General features: G+C 43.3%; 1 protein-coding gene across 5 annotated transcripts in view; it reads left to right on the top strand.

Moving 5' to 3' along the window:
* FAM13C (family with sequence similarity 13 member C) overlaps positions 1-17,441 on the top strand; it is a 121,440-nt gene that overhangs the window by 94,398 nt on the left and 9,601 nt on the right. For all 5 annotated transcript variants that reach the window (XM_062214244.1, XM_062214243.1, XM_062214242.1 and 2 more), the window contains 4 exons: positions 5,336-5,546; positions 6,789-6,927; positions 11,915-11,996; positions 14,051-14,262. In XM_062214244.1, coding sequence (XP_062070228.1) covers positions 5,336-5,546; positions 6,789-6,927; positions 11,915-11,996; positions 14,051-14,262 — 644 coding nt within the window. The remainder of the gene's footprint in view (positions 1-5,335; positions 5,547-6,788; positions 6,928-11,914; positions 11,997-14,050; positions 14,263-17,441) is intronic.

Raw genomic sequence — 17,441 nt, 5'->3', positions numbered from 1 at the left:
TAGTTAAGGACACGGCCTGCACTGAAGATTGGAATTTCCTTCAGTAGTCTTCATGACTGCTTTGTATATTCTATGTTCCTCCTCCTTTGCAAGGTACTTCCTTTTGAAAAAGACTGCTGTTACCTTAATAGGAGGTAACTATTGAGGCACACCATTGAGGCGATCAGCTGTGCAGGAATCAGCTAGAAGACCTGGGGAGACGATTAGGTTGAAACACGAGCAGCATCACGGCACCCAGCCCTCTGTGTAAGTGGGTGGGCACGTCTAGATCCTCGGCTATCAGGGATGATGCTTGCTTTCCGCAGCCCTGCAGCTCGGGGAGAGCCCGGGGCAGGGCAGGGCTCAGCCTGAGTGTCATCTGAGCAGTTGGCTCCACTTTGGTGACACAGGAGGGAGAGAGATAAAGGTCATTTCCCCTGGTTATTTCTCAGATTCAATGAGCTTGAAAGAAATTACATAATGTATCTTAGATGACACTGGAGAGAAGACTGGAACTTGAATCTGGATCTTCTGGGGCCTGGACTTCATGCCTTATCTATGATTGCAAACCCCAACAGGGGGCCTGTCACAAAGCCCAACCATGCTTTCATAGTGACAGATTGCTCATACTCTCAGCTCCCCAGCACTTTGCACAGAAGCCTGCTGGGACTGCTGACCGCCCCCACTTGGCCAGCCTCCCCACCCCAGAATCTCTTCATCCGCCCTTATTCCCACAGCTTCCCTAACATGGCCACACTACATCTCGCTCATCGGTCTCTAACCAAGCACACACATGTTTCCTCAGCCTTAATTATGGGATGACTTCAGGATTACCCATGTCTGTCTCTCCTAGTCTCATAGCTAAACCCTTAAGTGCCTACTGGCCCTGAAATTCAACATACCTAAGATTGAATCCAGGATATATCCATAGGATGGTCCTGATGTTTTGTTTTGTTTTGTTTTGTTTTTGTGGCTCTTTGTTTAACTGTTCACCTTGTTAAATTGGTCCTGAGAGGCTGGGATAAGACCTCTGGTCTTTGACCTTTAATAGAATCATGGTTTTGATTCAATAGTCTTTTGAACTGAAAAGCGGCTGATGAGTTGGCATTTTGGAATATATCTGAGTGCTAACTATGAGACCACCATGATGGGCAAACTCAAGAATGCCAATGAACAAATCCACAAGGACATAGCTAAAATATTTCTCAACTAAGCCTCAGCAGTTTCTCTCACGTTCTCGTAGATACTTATTTGAATTGCTTTGAAGACTCACATAAGAAAGATACATTTTTAAATCTGACTCATTTAACAGCTGTAATATAGCATCTGTGTCTGCCTGGAGTTGGAGCCAAATCAAAAGTGGTCTGTGGGCCTTTACACACTGATGATAATTATTTCTGTTCTCAGTGTCCGGTACTGTTCAGTGAGTGGCTGTCAGAAATACCCTGGCTTCTATCTCCAGATGTGGAGTCTTCCCTTAGGGGCGCTCACTGGTCAAACCCTTCTCCCATGAATGGAGGCAGCACACATACACAACCTTCCCTAGTGCAGTTACTGCAGAGATAAATGACCATTGGCCTCATGTGGTTATGAAGATTAAACACAGCAAAAACTCTCACAACAAGTTTGAGGACAGAATGGGTCACTCCATAAATGCCGATGTAACTATTATTCCTGCTGACAAGTAAAGACTGATAGGAGAGACAAGATGTTGAAGGGCATATTGATTCTAATTTCCATATTAACCCCAGGGGGGCCCTGATGAGGTGATCAGTAAGGGACTTCCTTATTTTGCTAAGGATTATTAAAATGAGGAGTTTGAATGGATACTGTGCTTACCAGTTTTTATGCCTTACCTTCATGTTTAACAAAGTATGAAATACAAAGATGAGTGGGGGAACAGTGTTAGTTTTTTACTATTTGACAGGTAGAGTTATAGACAGTGAGAGAGAGAGACAGAGAGTAAGGCCTTCCTTCCATTGGTTCACTCCCCAAATGGCTGCCACGGCCGGAGCTGTGCCAATCTGAAGCCAGGAGCCAGGCTCTTCCTCCTGGTCTCCCATGCAGGTGCAGGAACCCAAGCACCTAGGCCATCCTCCACTGCCTTCCCAGGGCACAGCAGAGAGCTAGACTGGAAGAGGAGCAACCGGGACTAGAACCTGGAGCCCATATGGGATACTGGTGCCACTGGGGGAGGATTACCCAAGTGAGCCAAGGTGCCGGTCCCCAATGTTAGTTTTAAAAGGAATTTATTTTAATGTGTATGAGTTTAAAAAATGTAACCAGCCCATCAAATCCACAATCCCTTGACTGTCATTGCTTAGGATGAAATTAAAAATTTTTTTAAATCCATTGGTTGAAATTTATAAAAATGTGTGTGTGTTTAAAATAGTTTAAGGATATGGTAAAAATTTTGTTAGAAATATTTGATTCACTCTGTCTTGTGAGGCAGACACCAGGTTTCTGCCCATTTAGCTGGTGAGGCAGCTGTTGTTAACGTGGTCCGCCACTGCCACAGTCTCTGTTAACCAGCAGCAAACGTGAGGTTCATGCTACCGATCATTGCTCTCTGCTAGGCTTCAGCTTTCACTTTCCCAGGAACAATTATTTTTTCAAAATTTTATTCCCCCTTTTTGTATAAATTTAAAATATGTTAGAACCATTTTAGAGAATACGGGAAAAGCAATAATGAATTTTTTTTAGTGACACTTGACGAGTTCCACCTTCTTAAACACATTGTTAAGTGTGCAATACAGTATTTTTAGCTGTAGGTACAGCACTGTACAACAGATACAGGTGTATTTTTCTTGGCATGGTGCTGTAAGATGGACCAAAGAAAGAAGCCAAGGGAGGTAGCGAAAATGGCTGCAGCCCCATGGCAGACTCCTGCCTCCCATCTGTAACATACCACACCACACCATGGGCCCTGGTAGGCTGCGCCTTCCTGGGGAAGAAAACTAACCTGTCCCCAGGGAATCAACAGAAGCCACCCAAGTTTAATATTGCCTTAGGCTGCTTTGGGAGCAGGTCTGGAAGTGGAGTGCTGGCCTCTGTCCCGAGGATTGCAAGGCACTGAGTCTGAATGTAAACTGGCCTCTTCTGAGTTAAGAGCTCAGTGATTCTGTGCATGCACACACACACACACACCAGCTCATTTCATTAACCCCCCACCCCCACCCCCAAATGGAGAGTTTGTACAAAGAACTGAAGCTCTACCAAATCACCAGTTTTTGATTCTATTCCTTTTCAGTTAGTTGCTTTGGGGTCTTTTGTGGCTCACAGTTTCCCTCAGGATTGAATCGGAGGATGGGAGGTTAGCAGGTTAAGATGTTAATGAGGCCTCACTGGCAACTTCTGCAAGTTCCCATGGAAAACAGATGCCATGTAAATGGAGGTTTACAATTGCTACTGCAATGCAGTTCAGAAAAAGCTGTGCGTGCACAGTAACTGGTGTTTCTGTGCAGTTCTATCTCAGGGCTCTAGGGTTTGAGAAGCCAAGTTCTTGGCCCAGCTCTGCTTCAGTGCTGTGACTCTGAAGCCAAATACTTCCATTTTGGCAATATAAAATAGCAATGGGGAATGGGCACACAAAGACCTAGTCAGACCTTTGATGCTACACAAAGCAAAGGCATTTCAAGCCCTAGAGAACACGGAGACTGGTCTCAAATTGTGATACATGTTTATTTTGGAAAAGGGGGTTGTCCCAGCTTTTGATTCTGGTTATTCACCCCTCATCCTGGCCACCCTAACTCAGTGATCCTCTGCTGATATGCCCTACTCCCTTGCCCTTACCTCCCTAGAATGAGGTACCCACCTAATATTTTTTAAGATTTATTGATTTGAAAGGCAGAATGACAGAGAGAGACAGACATCTTCTATCCATGGTTCACTCCTCAAATGGCTATGACAGCCAGGTCTGGGCCAGGCTGAATCTAAGATCCAGAAACTCCATCCTGGGCTCCTACATGGGTGGCAGGGACTCAAGTACCTGGGCCATCTTCTGCTGCTTTCTTGGGCACATTAGCAGGGAGCTGGCTCTGAAGCTGAGCAGCTGGAATGGAACACGTGCTCCAGTATGAGATGCTGGTTTCCTAAGCAGTGGTTTAACCTGCTGTGCCGCATGTGGGCCCCCCAGCCCACTGACTTTCTAGCTGACTCCAGGATGGGGTGCTAATGTGCTCATGTAAAAGGGGAGTGAGGGTGGACATTGGCTTAGTGGTTGAGCTGCTTGCTGCTTGTGATGCCTGCATCCCATATCAGAGTGCTCGGATTCAAGTCCTGCTCTGCTTCCTGGCTCTTTTCCTATTTCCAGTTTCCTGCTAATGTATATTCTGGGGGGCAGCAGATGATGGCTCAAATAGTCAGGTACCTGTCACCAATGTGAACGGCTCAGGTTGAGTTCCTGGTTCCTGGCTTGGCCTGCCCCAGCCCTGGGCTGCTGTAGGCATTTTGGGAGTGAACCGGCAGGTGGGAGATTCTCTCTCTCTCTCTCTGCTCATCAAATAAATAAAAACTATTTTTAAAGTGAGGGGAGTGGTTACAGTGAGAATTGAGACACAGTTGGCTAGCTGGGGAGAATATTTGGAGTAGGTTTTATTCCGTTTTGTTAAGTGCTACATAAAATTTTGGAGGAAAAAAACTAGAATCTTGCCTAATTCTACCATGCTTTGTGATTGCCATTGACTTCTTTGATCTTTTAAGTCATTTAATTGTATACATACTTGTAAATAAATGCTGTTTATATAAGAATCAATACTGTTTGCCATTTTGCATCTTCTAAGCATCATTCCATGCTGATAAGCAGACTTCTCCATTATTCCTTTGAGGTCTGCGGAGTAATTTTCTGTCAGGGAGTCTTCTCCCTTTATTACTCCTTTGTTTTCTCTCTTCCTCCCCACCTCCTTCTCTCCTTTCCTTTCTGGACAATTCTATTTTCTCCTTTCTTCCTTATACTCTATAATCTTCTCTAGCTCCATTTTACTGTCTTCTTCTTAGTCATTCTATCATTTTGCAATAATCTTCCTACTTATGCCAATAATATGAAAATAAAAACAAGTTTTTTTGTTTTGTTTTTTGTTTTTTGTAGGTTTGGGCTATGCTGGCTCTGTAACTCAACCAAAATAATTTGTTTCCCTTTTTTTTTATTGGTGGTGGTGGTGGTGACAGCTTTTATTTTCTCTGCTGGTTCTGGGAGAATAAACATGACAGTGTTTTGAAAGCTTTTCATATCTCCAGAAGGAATAAATGACAAAGAGGCAGGCCATTATAATGAATGTTGATGACCTTTCTTTAGGAACATGACAGTCTCAAGCCCTCTGTCACTGCTGAGTCTTGATGGCTGATTCTTGTTTCCCAGACCCCGTGCCAGTCCACAGAGATGAGCAGAATGGAGCAGACAGTGCCCCAGAGGACCAGCAGGCTCTGGGGACCAGCAGGTTGCTCTATCACATCACTGACGGCGACAACCCCCTGCTGTCACCTCGCTGCTCCATCTTCAGCCAAAGCCAGAGATTCAACTTGGACCCTGAATCAGCCCCCTCTCCACCCAGCACTCAGCAGTTCATGATGTAAGGGAACATTTTTTGTCATTATCCCCATTTCATACAGTTTTTCAAATACCACATCGACAACTGACAATGAAGTGTGTTTCTGCAGTAGTGCAAATATGTCTGCCAAGTGCAGCTGCAAAAGCGGAAGGTAAATGGTGAAAATTAGTGTACTTCCCAGACGGGAGTTCTGTCTCAGGCTTCAATATTTCATCAGGAGTTGGTCATGAGAAACAGGTTACCCCCAGGGGCTCGCGTGCTCGAATATTTGGGATGAAATGACTAGTGCCCTGAGTCAGTGTACAAGCATGTATGCTAGGGATCGTCAAAAAATTCATGGGAATGAGTGTTAGGGGAAAACTAAGCAGAGATTTGAAAATTGTTTTTGCACCAATGTGAATTTACCTTGAAACTGCATTTTCTACAAACTCAGTAAAGTACCCTTGTAGGTACATGCAAATGGCGAGAGTGTCATTCCTGATGAGCCCAGGCTCTCGCCATGTCCAGTGGTAGCAGCCAAGCATGGGTTGTGGGAACAGTGGATACTTGTTTACCTCTGTGTATTTTATGATTGTAAAAAAGTGAGAGCTTTAATAGCCCTCTTCAAATTTCACACACACACATATATATATACACATATATTTTACATATATATAGATATATACATATATATGTAAAATGTATATAATTATATATATATATTTGTGCACTAGAGTCTACGCTGACATCTGTTCACAAAGACGTCGTGATCAGAGGTCTCCTTTATTGAGCAGATGCAACCACGATAACCTCATCACATGATGAACAAGTTATCTCTGCACTTTGTGATAATCTTTGGTTTGTAGACCAAGCAGCCATGTGTCCTCAAAGACTGTTTGTTTTCATTTTATTTGGAAGGCAGAGAGACAGAGAAGCCTTTTGAAAAAGATTTATTTACTTGAAAGGGAAAGTCACAGAGAGGAGATAGAGATCTTGCATTTTCTGGTTCACCCTCCAAATACCTACAAGAAAGCCAAAGCCAGGAGCCCAGAACTCCATCTAGATTTTCTACTGCAGTGGCAAGGACCCAACTACTTGAGCCATTATCTGCTGCCTTCCCAGGATTCCTGTTAGCAAGAAACTGGATGGGAAGTGCAGAAGCTGGCACTTGAACTAGGCATTGTGATCTGGGATGCAGGCATCCCAAGCCATGTCTTAACTGCTGTGCCAAATGCCCACCCAAGACCATTGTTTTGATGCTCTTCCCTTGTGTGCCTCCTGCAGGCCCCGAAGTTCTTCCCGGGGCAGCTGTGGTGATAGCAAGGAGCCACAGACCATTACCCAGCTCACCAAGCACATCCAGAGCCTCAAGCGGAAAATTCGGAAATTTGAAGAAAAATTTGAACAGGAAAAGAAGTACCGGGTAAGCACCTGGGGTTGGATGTAAGAGCAGATTGTGTCAGAGCTGTGTGGATATTCCTGGGCCTCTTTCCTTCTTTCTGGGTCGCCTGCTCGGCAGGCATCGACTCCATTCCCACTGGCCAACCCGGACCCATGATAAACTCAGTCTGTCTTGGGTCTGTTGCAGTCTCCCATGCTGTTGGTGGGTGGGTCTCTGCTATGATGCTTCTAGTAATGGATTATGACTCTCATTTCTGAACTGGACTGTCATCACACCCTTTTTTCCTGGAGGACCCTATTATCACTAGTTATTCTAGAATGAAAATTTGGAAAGCATTTGAATTTTTGTCTTTTTTTTTTTTTAACTTTTTTCCCATTTTGATAGGGCACTATTAAGGACCTAAAGGGTAGAATGTCCAATTGTGGAGCAGCATCAGGGCAAGATGGTTTCTGTGACACTGAAGCACGTCCTGGTGGGAGAAAAGGGACCTGTCATGTGACATCAGTTCAGGGCCACTCACAAGAACAAGTCTGCACCGCCTTTGCCATCAGAGAGGCACGAGGCTTCGTGCTAGTGCCGCAGTGCTGCAGACATGAGCCTTGCTTCTTCTCACATAATCAGTGCTGCTTTTATTTATTTTCTCAGATGGCGACCACTGCATAAGAAAAGTCCTATTCACACGGAACTGCACAAAGATAGCAAGTCTTTGGCAAAGGGCCCAGAACAGCTTGCTATGAGAATAAAAGAAAACAAACAATCCATCATACATCTTAGAATACGTTAAGGCTCCCTGAGCATTTGGGACAAAAACAGTTGGAAGGTTCCTATGAGCGTGGTGTTAAGTGCTGGGGAGTGCGGTGGAAGGGGGTAGTATTCCAGTCTTCCTGTCCTGTGTTTCCCATAGCGGGCTCAGGTTCACTATCAGGGGAATTTTTAAGTGGTTTTCAGCTTTCCAAAGTGGGAGGTAAAAGCAGACTGACTTTAAGGCAACCTTAGGATGTTGAAGGTTCTTCTCTTCCCTAGGGTCATACTGTCACAGTGGTTATTGGGAGCCCTGCACGTTATTAGTCCAGGCCTTTGTTTTACAGATAACGAAACGGAGGCCGGACAGGGACCTAGAGCTTGCCTACTGTCACTGACTGTCAGCTTGGGCTTGGATCAGTGGGTTGAAGGGGAATAGGTTTTGCAGTGGAGAAGTCAGATAATTCTTACGTGTGCCGCGTTTGAAAGCTCCAGATACGCTGAAAGAGCTGATTGTCACCTGCTGCTTGCTGCAGACTTCCTGGGCCTGTGATGTCCCCATGCTGGGAACTGTGGACTACCAGCTCGGGCTTCTTGCCCAGGGCCTGTGAACACATCTTACCTGGAAGTTCAGAATCGGACTCTTCTGGATTTAAATCCAGTGGAGCAATTTAAGAACTTCATGACTTTGAACTTGACCTCTCTGAGTCTCCATTTGTCTATCCGCTAAGTGCAGTTACTATTAGTGGTAACTTCTTGAGTCTCTGAGTACTAAATAAGGGATATATATGCTTATTACAGTGTTTGACACAAATTGGGCTACTAGATTCTAAAGCAGCTTTTTAATCTATGTGAGATATATTTGACTAGGCTAGCCAATGGCTATCTCTGCCTTGTCATAAAGCAAAGGAAATTTGTACGTGGTAATTCTCGATGGGTTTTTCCACCTGTAGCCAGAGACTGTGGATGATTATACTCAACCATAGCAGCCACCCAGCAGCTGCCTACTTTGGAAGAGAATTTTCCTGGCACCTGCTGCCTTTGTTTAGAGAAGCTGTAAAGCCAACGCAGATACACACACATAAATACTCACACTTGCAGACAGATGCATCAGGAGCAGCAGGGACAGGGGGACTTCATGGTTGGCATTGCTTTAGTGGGCATAAAAGCCCGTGAAATAATCAGCACCTTACGTGTCTCAGGAAACAGGGCTTCCCCTTGCTCTTCTTGTCAAGGTGCCAGGCTCTGGTCAGAGGTTTGACCTGTCAGTGCGCTTTAACTGGTTGCTGTGTGTAAACTTCCCCTCCCGGCAGCCTGAATGTGGAATTAATAGTTCCCATTGCTCATTGTTTATCTCAAGCTGCTGCCAAGCCTCTGCACTGATCTGCTGCCTGTGTTTAACACACATCTTTGCATCTCTGTTGAATATGACCGTTGTATTCTCCTGTCCCAAACTATGGTTATTTGCTACAACTGATTTTATGTCTGACTTTTAGACTCTAGGGGTTAGAAAAATGCTGCTGTCGCCACATGTCTACTCAGTAGAAACAGAATGTTAGAATTATAAGGATCTGCTAGTCTTTTTCTTCTCTGACAATTACAGATATTGAGTGAATTCCCTGGGATCACACTACAAAGAACTGATCTAGCCAAGATAACAACTCAGGTCTTCTCAGTATCAGTCCAGAGACCTACTATATTGTAGGGATCTTCTGTGGAAGACAACAGAACTGGGCTAGTGGTACCTTCTGTTATGTGAAATGGAGCTTGGGAGCTCCATTTTCATGGCACTGAACAAAATGTCAACTCTAGCACCTGAGGGTATGACCACTGGAGTCTGTTCAGCCAGAATATTTTCTCAGAAGTTAGAAGGCTTGAAGATCCATGGCTTGTATGTGAAAACTTTCATGTCATGGAGGGTACCATCCAGGACAGCTTGATTTAACCTCTTTTAAAAGTAACCCTAAGGGTAAGGGAATAAAAAATTCATTTAAGAAAATGATTTTAGCCTTCAAATTATTTTGTCAGAAAATTCAGTCTTAAATGTCTTCTAAGTCCTATGTGCAGCAGTGAAAGCTCATTTGTTTGATGGTCTTTGACTTAAGGTCTTGAGGATTTGTGTGTGTGTATGTGTGTGTGTGTGTGTGTGTAAGAGAAGGAGAGAGGGAGAGAGAGAATTAACTGTGGGGCAGATGCAGTGAGGACTGTCAAACTCAGATGGTTTGGGGAAACCAAATGTAAAACATTGACAGTCCATATACCCAGACTTCTACCAAAGCCAAAGGCCTAGACTGGGAGGAGTACCATGCATCACTACAGCAAACCAGAGATAGAGTCAGGCTCAGCCATTTTGGGAGGAAGAGGTGCCCACGTGTCACTGTCTATGGTCTTGAAAAATCAGGGCTCCCTCATGGAAAACATAGCACTCCTGTCCAGGCTCCCCTGGGGAAGAATCATTGTCTTTTTCATTCAGTCAGCTTTTCCATTTTAACACGTGTGGTTTTTCTACCACTCTAGAATGACAGAAGCATGGCTGTGTTTCATAATGAACCTTCCTAATGTTATGTGTATTTATGATTCTGTCACATAGGTATAGTTTTTTCCTGTGAACTGAAATGAATGTTTTCCTTATTCCTGTACCTCTGTCTCAGCAATGGCTTGTCGATGTTACATGCATTCAGTGAATCCTTAAAGAAAGATGAGAGAGCCTCTAGATTTGGTCACTAACAATGCACATGTTTCATACTTTTATGATTATGTCATCTTGAGCATTATTATATGATTCCTTATGTATGCATTACTTTGAAAAGTTTCTGAAATATATATACATTATATATAAGTTATATATATATATGTGTATATATATATATATATAGAGAGAGAGAGAGAGAGAGAGAGAAAGAGAGAGGGGAACACTACTCAGCCATAAAAAAGAATGAAATCCTGTCTTTTGCAACAAAATAGATGCAACTGGAAACCATTATACTTAGTGAAATAAGCCAGTCCTAAAAAGACAAATACCATGCTTCCCCTAATCTGTTGTAACAGAGTACCAAAAATGTACAGGAGTGAAACTGACATTTTGAGCTCCAATGATTGTGTATAGCCCTTGTCCCTACTGTTGAGGAACAATGTTTTTTTTTTTCTTCTTACTGTGAATGTTTAGTGTAGGGTTAATCTTATAAAGTAAGCTGAAAGTATATCACTGTGAAAATTAAGAGAAGGAATAAGAGGAAGAAGGAGGAAGGGTGAGAGCATGGGTGGGAGGGAAGATGGGGTGGGAAGTATCACTGTTTCTAAATCTGTGTAAATGAAATACATGAAATTGTTTACTTAGAAAAAAAAGCTTATGGGAAAATGGAATTAAGAAACAAGCTTATTTTAGTGCAAAATTTGAAATCCATACATAGTTTTTTATAATATGCATTTCCCATAAACTTTTTGCAGACCCTTTGTATTCGTGGACTTCAAAAATCTTTTGCACCGTTTTATCTATGGAGCGATCTACACCCTGATTTACATCCTAAGCCCTAGCTCCCCGCCGCCATTGCTGAAAGCCAGGTGGCCACATGGCCCAACCACCGGTGTCAAGCTCCACCCCCATCCAAATGGAATTCGCTATTCCTACTTCCCTGCCCGCCCTCTGGCAAAGTTTTAAAAGGACCTGTTCCTGAACATGTGGCTCTCTTGGCTCCTCTCGTCTGCTCTCCTCTCCTCATCTCTGATAGATAAGACTGAGGCACAGAGAGACCAAGTACCTGCCTGAGGTCACACACTGGTGATTTTGTTCCCGTGACTGCTAACTGGAGTAAAAACGGAGTCCTAGGAGTGGTGAGAGGATTAGAAATCGGGGTATCCCCCTAACAGACTGCCCTCTCCCTCTCAGGCCCTGTTGTAAGGTTGTAGAGGTCCGGTGGTCTCCTTTCTTCAGCTTGAGGATATGACTGACAAGCACTAAATCTTGTCGCAGGTTACAGTCATATAAAGCCATGTGTGTGAACCACTGGCTGGGTAGTAGGCATTGCTTTGTCCGAGTGCCTGCTGGGGGCAGTGTGGGGCCTATGTGAAAAGGAAAGCTTGTCCATGCCATGGATGGAAGAGTGGAGGTCAGGAATGGTTGCTGTTTTCTAGATGCAGTTCCATCGCTGGAGTTTCTTCGCCAGCTTTATAGGTCCCCAAAGAATCTTGGTGTAGCTCAGCGGTTGAAAAAGTGTTTTTCCTTTCTTACCTCCTTCTCTCCCGCCCCCTTCTTCCCCTCCTTCGGCAGCCTTCACACGGTGACAAGACTTCTAATCCTGAAGTCCTGAAATGGATGAATGATTTGGCTAAAGGTCGCAAACAGCTCAAAGGTAAATGCCAGCCAAAGGTCTGTCTCCTCGGGAAGGAAGCAGTTAAAGTAGTGGCGATGTGCTCCAGGGCGACTGTGAATCATTTCCACCTGTGTTCTCTTGAATCCTGTTTCGCACTTAAATTGGAAGCCTTGTTTGAAATCAAGAGTCCTGGATTTCCTTCACGGTTTAGACCCATTTAATAAACCCTTTACCAAGAGACTGGATCTCTAGATTCCAAGTAGACTGATTGACTTCATTGCAGGAACATTTGAACATGGAGAGCGTCAGGTTACTGGACAAAGGAATGTTGGAAACAGCAGCAGACTGAGAATCGGCCACATGCGCCACTGCACAGATGAGGGTCTTTGTGCCTAAAAAGGAGCTGTGGCTGCGAGATGGCAAGCCAGGTGTAACACTGGGGTTCTCCTGCTTCCTAGTCAAATGCTATTCTTTGTCCTTCTGTGGATATGGTAGAGTATGACTTTTTTTTTTTTTTTTTTTTTTTTTTTTTTTTTTTGACAGGCAGAGTGGATAGTGAGAGAGACAGAGAGAAAGGTCTTCCTTTGCCGTTGGTTCACCCTCCAATGGCCGGCGCACTGCGCTGATCTGAAGGCAGGAGCCAGGTGCTTCTCCTGGTCTCCCATGGTGTGCAGGATCCAAGTACTTGGGCCATCCTCCACTGCACTCCCGGGCCACAGCAGAGAGCTGGCCTGGAAGAGGGGCAACCGGGACAGAATCCAGCACCCCGACCGGGACTAGAACCTGGTGTGCCGGTGCCACAAGGCAGAGGATTAGCCTATTGAGCCACGGCGCTGGCCTAGAGTATGACTTTTAAAAATCCATTTAAAAAGGACTACTATTTACCAATAAAAATGATTTTCTTCTTCTTTCCACACTAATATAAATTCTTAGAGATGGAGGTTTTTCCAGATTTCTGGAAGGATGAAGATGAGAAAGAATTAGAAGGGAGTATTAATTCATTGGAACTGTAATGATGTAGCAGGTTGGGGCCGGCGCCGTGGCTCACTTGGTTAATCCTCCGCCTGTGGCGCCAGCATCCCATATGGGCACCAGGTTCTAGTCCTGGTTGCTCCTCTTCCAGTCCAGCTCTCTGCTGTGGCCCGGGAAGGCAGTGGAGGATGGAACAAACGCTTAGGCCCCTGCAACCACATGGGAGACCAGGAAGAAGCACCTGGCTTCTGGCTTCGGATCAGTGCAGCGCCGGCCATAGTGGCCATTTGGGAAGTGAACCAATGGAAGGAAGACCTTTCTCTCTGTCTCTGTCTCTCACTGTCTGTCAAAAAAAAAAAAATGTAGCAGGTTTATAAAATATGCAGTGTTTAAACACCAAGCCAGAATCTAACCAGAAAACAAACACCCAACAAAGACAATGAGCTCGGCAACTGAAAAGTCAATGTAAATGGCTTCATTCAAATGACCACTCTCAACATATTCTGTAATGTAATCCCTGGGCTTTTCTATTTTTGATTTTCTAAGTTTCTATAAAGCCATACTACAGTAGTGGTGATTCCTGGGTTTTAGAAGGTGGTTCTAGATAAATTGGTGACCTCTGTTAGGTTGACACTGGCCTTCCCATCCCCCTTTTTCCCACCCCTCCTATATTTCCCCAGGTGTCTGCATGTGTAAGGCCTTCCAGAGGTACTTGCGCTTCCCTTGGGGCTCCTGATGAATACAAAAGATTCAAAACTTTAGGCAAATGAATCTCTGAGTACAATACTTCAGGTGCTATGGTAGGCAGCAGGTAGAAACTTAGGAAGTAGCTCCTACCAATTTTCTTGCAGAATGCTTCTTCCCATAAACCTAAACACTGAGTTATCTTCACTCACCTTCTACTTCCATGATATCCAAGCCTCTTGTAGACCTATTTTTACATCTCACTGGGAGCTTATGCTGTTAGCCCTGGTTATTAACCCTGCCCTTGCCCTTTGGAAAACCATTAACATTGGTCATTTGTACAGTTGGAAATCAGTGGGTAAATTTCTGAAAGGCTTGTTGTTATTATTAGGGTCAGTGAATGCTACTCTCCTAGTAACTCGCAGCATTTCTCTTAGAACTAAAGCTGAAGCTGTCAGAAGAACAAGGGAGTGCTCCCAAAGGCCCACCTGGAAACCTCTCGTGTGAGCAACCCACAGTCCCCAGAGAGCATGGGAAGCCAGAAGCTGCAGGCCCTGAGCCAAGCTTTTCTGGGGAGGAGACTACAGATGCTGTGTGGACATGTCTGAAGGAGAAGAGACAGCAGCTTCCGCCACAGGAGGACTCCAAGGTATCTCACCATATCATTATAGGGTCCCTGCATCCCACATAGTATCAGTTAAGTTCATGCCTGTGACTCATTCGGCTGAGTATTTTGTCACCACATAAACAACTTTAGGAGACTGGTTGTGAAACTGTAGTCAGTTGTGCTCCTGGTGGGGTATTGTTCATGACTTGTGGGTGTTGCCATATGATTCTAGGATGTGCCCCTGTTGTAGGGGTTATAATCCTGTGTGTTGAAGGAAAGTAAATGGCAGAGAGACTAGGGTATGTCACACTGCTCTCAGCCCCTACGTTCCCCCTCTCAAATGAGCAAATGAACCAAAGACTAGGGAGTAAGCATATTGTCTGAAAGACACTTCACTACTAAAAAGTAGTGAAGCAAGGATGGGGCATAAATAGTAAAGAAATCTGCCTAATAGGAGTAGAAAAGTAGGGTTTCTTGGGGCTGTTATTGCAACTCAAGTTTGCATCATCAGAAATCTTAGTTTTGAAATATCCATGGCAACTGGACAGAGTTGTCAATTAGGCACCAGATATGGAAGCCTGGATCTCAAATAAAAGAGCAGCTAGCATGTATCTGGTCAATCCCTCTTCTTTCTGCATGCCTCAATTTCCATTTTGCTTAGGCCAGAGAAGCTTTCCTTTTATCCTTCCTGACTCAGCTACATTGGTATGGCTGCCTTTCAGTTCTTACCATAGCTCTATCCTATATGTCATTTTCTGTTTCTCATACTACACTTAGATTCCTGGTATAAAAGGACTGTTGCTGTGCATAGTAAGTGTTGAATACATGTCCACTGAGCGAATGGACAAATGGACAGATAAATGAACAAACCACAACATTTAACTTTAAATGATGTCTTGAGAAGCCCACCTTTACTTGTTCTTTATACATTATCTGACATTAAATATAAGGTGGTGACATATGCCAAACCCCCAAAAGCTTACACTGTGCCCCTAGATTAATCCTTTACATTGAGACTTGTAATCTAAAGTAGAAATGTTGCCACCCCTGTCTTTATGAGATACCTTTAGACTTGAAAAACTAATACATGTTGTAAAGAGTTAATAGAAGGTTTCCATTGTGACCAACATGTCCATCCCCCACTGAAGATTATAAACTTTTGTTATAGAGATGGAATAATTTCTGTATGCTCACCCATGGTTTTCCATCTTTCAATAGTTGTGAGAATCTTTCCTGTATGTTAGAGTTGCCTTGAGCATTTCAATAAAAGCAAATTGGTTAGTACCCAAGTCCTAATTCTACATTCTACTCAATTAAACAAGATAGTGGGAGGAGAATTGGGATTGGTATAAAGACTTAGAGCAGGACTAGGGTCAAATGATAGAAAAGTATAGGTATGGTTTCTACTTCAGATAGGATAAGAAGACCAAGGGGATGACATTTAATGGAAAAAAAAAATTGGATAAAGGCAGAAGCAAAGAGCATTCTAAACAGATGGAATGGCAGGTGTGAAGGCCTTGAAGGAACCAAGAGCTTATTGTGTACTTGGACTTCTCAGATCTGAGGGCTGCAGCACAGGATGGCATGAGATGAAGTCAGAAAGATGGATTGGGTCTCATCACACAGGACCTTCTAGGCTATGGAGAGTACTGGCAAGTTGTTGGAATGGTTATATGTAGAAAAATGACATAATATGATTAATATTTTAAATATACTTGATTGTGTAAATAAATCATAAGGGGAAATGGGAGATGAAATAGGTGGCTTGGATTAGCATGATAGCCTTGGAGATGGAAAGAAAGAAATGCATTCAAAGTTTACTTTGGTTGGAATAAAAAAGGCATGCTGAAATATGTGATGGGAACGGAAGAACCCAGCCGGATGACAGGTTCATTTACTGACATGGAGAAGCCTCAGGAGGAGCATATTTGGGAGTGGAATGGAAACTTTAGAGCCTTACTTGGAACTTGCTAAATTTAAGATCTTTGAGGAACAGAATGACAGCCATCCCAGCTGGCCCAGGACTTTCTTACTTTTAGCACTGAAAATTCTATGTCTTGGGGAATACCTCAGTCCTGGACCAACTGGAATAGGTGGTCATCACACCAAAACATCTAAGTCAAATAGACACATGCAAATGAGAGCCCATAGATCAGAGAAAAATCTGAGTGCTTTGGAAGTCATCCTTATGTAATGTCAATTATCCTATTTCAATTGAAATATCTGTTAATAATTATCAGAACCCCTTTAAATAAGCCAAACAGCTCTGCAGTAAATTAACATTAGGTCTTTCAGATAAAAAAATCTAAAGTAGAACATGTAATCTTTAGTATATATAGCTTCAGCATTGTGCCTGGGAGGGCGTAAGATAGGCTACCACTGACCAGCCACCATAAGGCTTACTGAGACAAGCCGCAGCACAACCTCAGTGAGGATTAACTATTTCCATAGCAGATAGAATTAATCCTGCCTCAGTGAGCTGACTAACATTTCAGGTAATCACATTAGGTCTGGTTTCTTTAAACTTAAATTGACAGATGACTTTTATCTGCAGTCCCAGTCTTCTTACTGAAACTGCATTAAATATTAAAACTTGGAAGATGAAGAATGACTTCTTTTCCAAAGAGACTTTTATTACATCTCTTTCTGAAATGTTTGGTGTTTAGTCAGAGCTTGTGCTGACATTGATAAATCCCACAACAGCATTGCCTTGCTGGTGCAGATACTGCTAATGAATACGTTTCTCTCTTTTATCTATGGATAATTTTTAGAGGTAATAACTTTGGGTCACAGGACATTGTTGTGCCCTGGAAATGAATGGATTTTCTCTCTTCTCTCATTCTATACAACCCTTCCTGTCTATAGCATAAAAGATATAAACTAACTTTTTATTTTTATTATGTAAATGTGGAAACAAAGATCATGTTGAGTAGCTTAAATAGCCAGAGAGAGCTGTCCAGATGTCTAAGTAGGTATATTTTGTGACACTTAATTTTCAAGATAATTTTAAGGAGATATTTATAAGGAGATAAACCCCAAAACATAATTATTCTTACCTTCCTACTCCTCCATTTTATTTTTTTAAAGATTTATTTTCTTTTAAAAATTTTTTTTCTATTTCTTTATTTTACAGAGTTATATTTATTTGAAAGACAGTTACAAACAGGGAAGGGGAGAGACAAGGACAGAGAGAGAGAGATCCATCCGCTGACTCATCCCCT

This window comes from Lepus europaeus, chromosome 17 (assembly GCF_033115175.1).
Source record: "Lepus europaeus isolate LE1 chromosome 17, mLepTim1.pri, whole genome shotgun sequence".
In the NCBI taxonomy this organism is placed as follows: Eukaryota; Metazoa; Chordata; class Mammalia; order Lagomorpha; family Leporidae; genus Lepus; species Lepus europaeus.
Note: the sequence above shows the minus strand (reverse complement) of the source record. Positions and strands in the feature narration are given on the sequence as shown.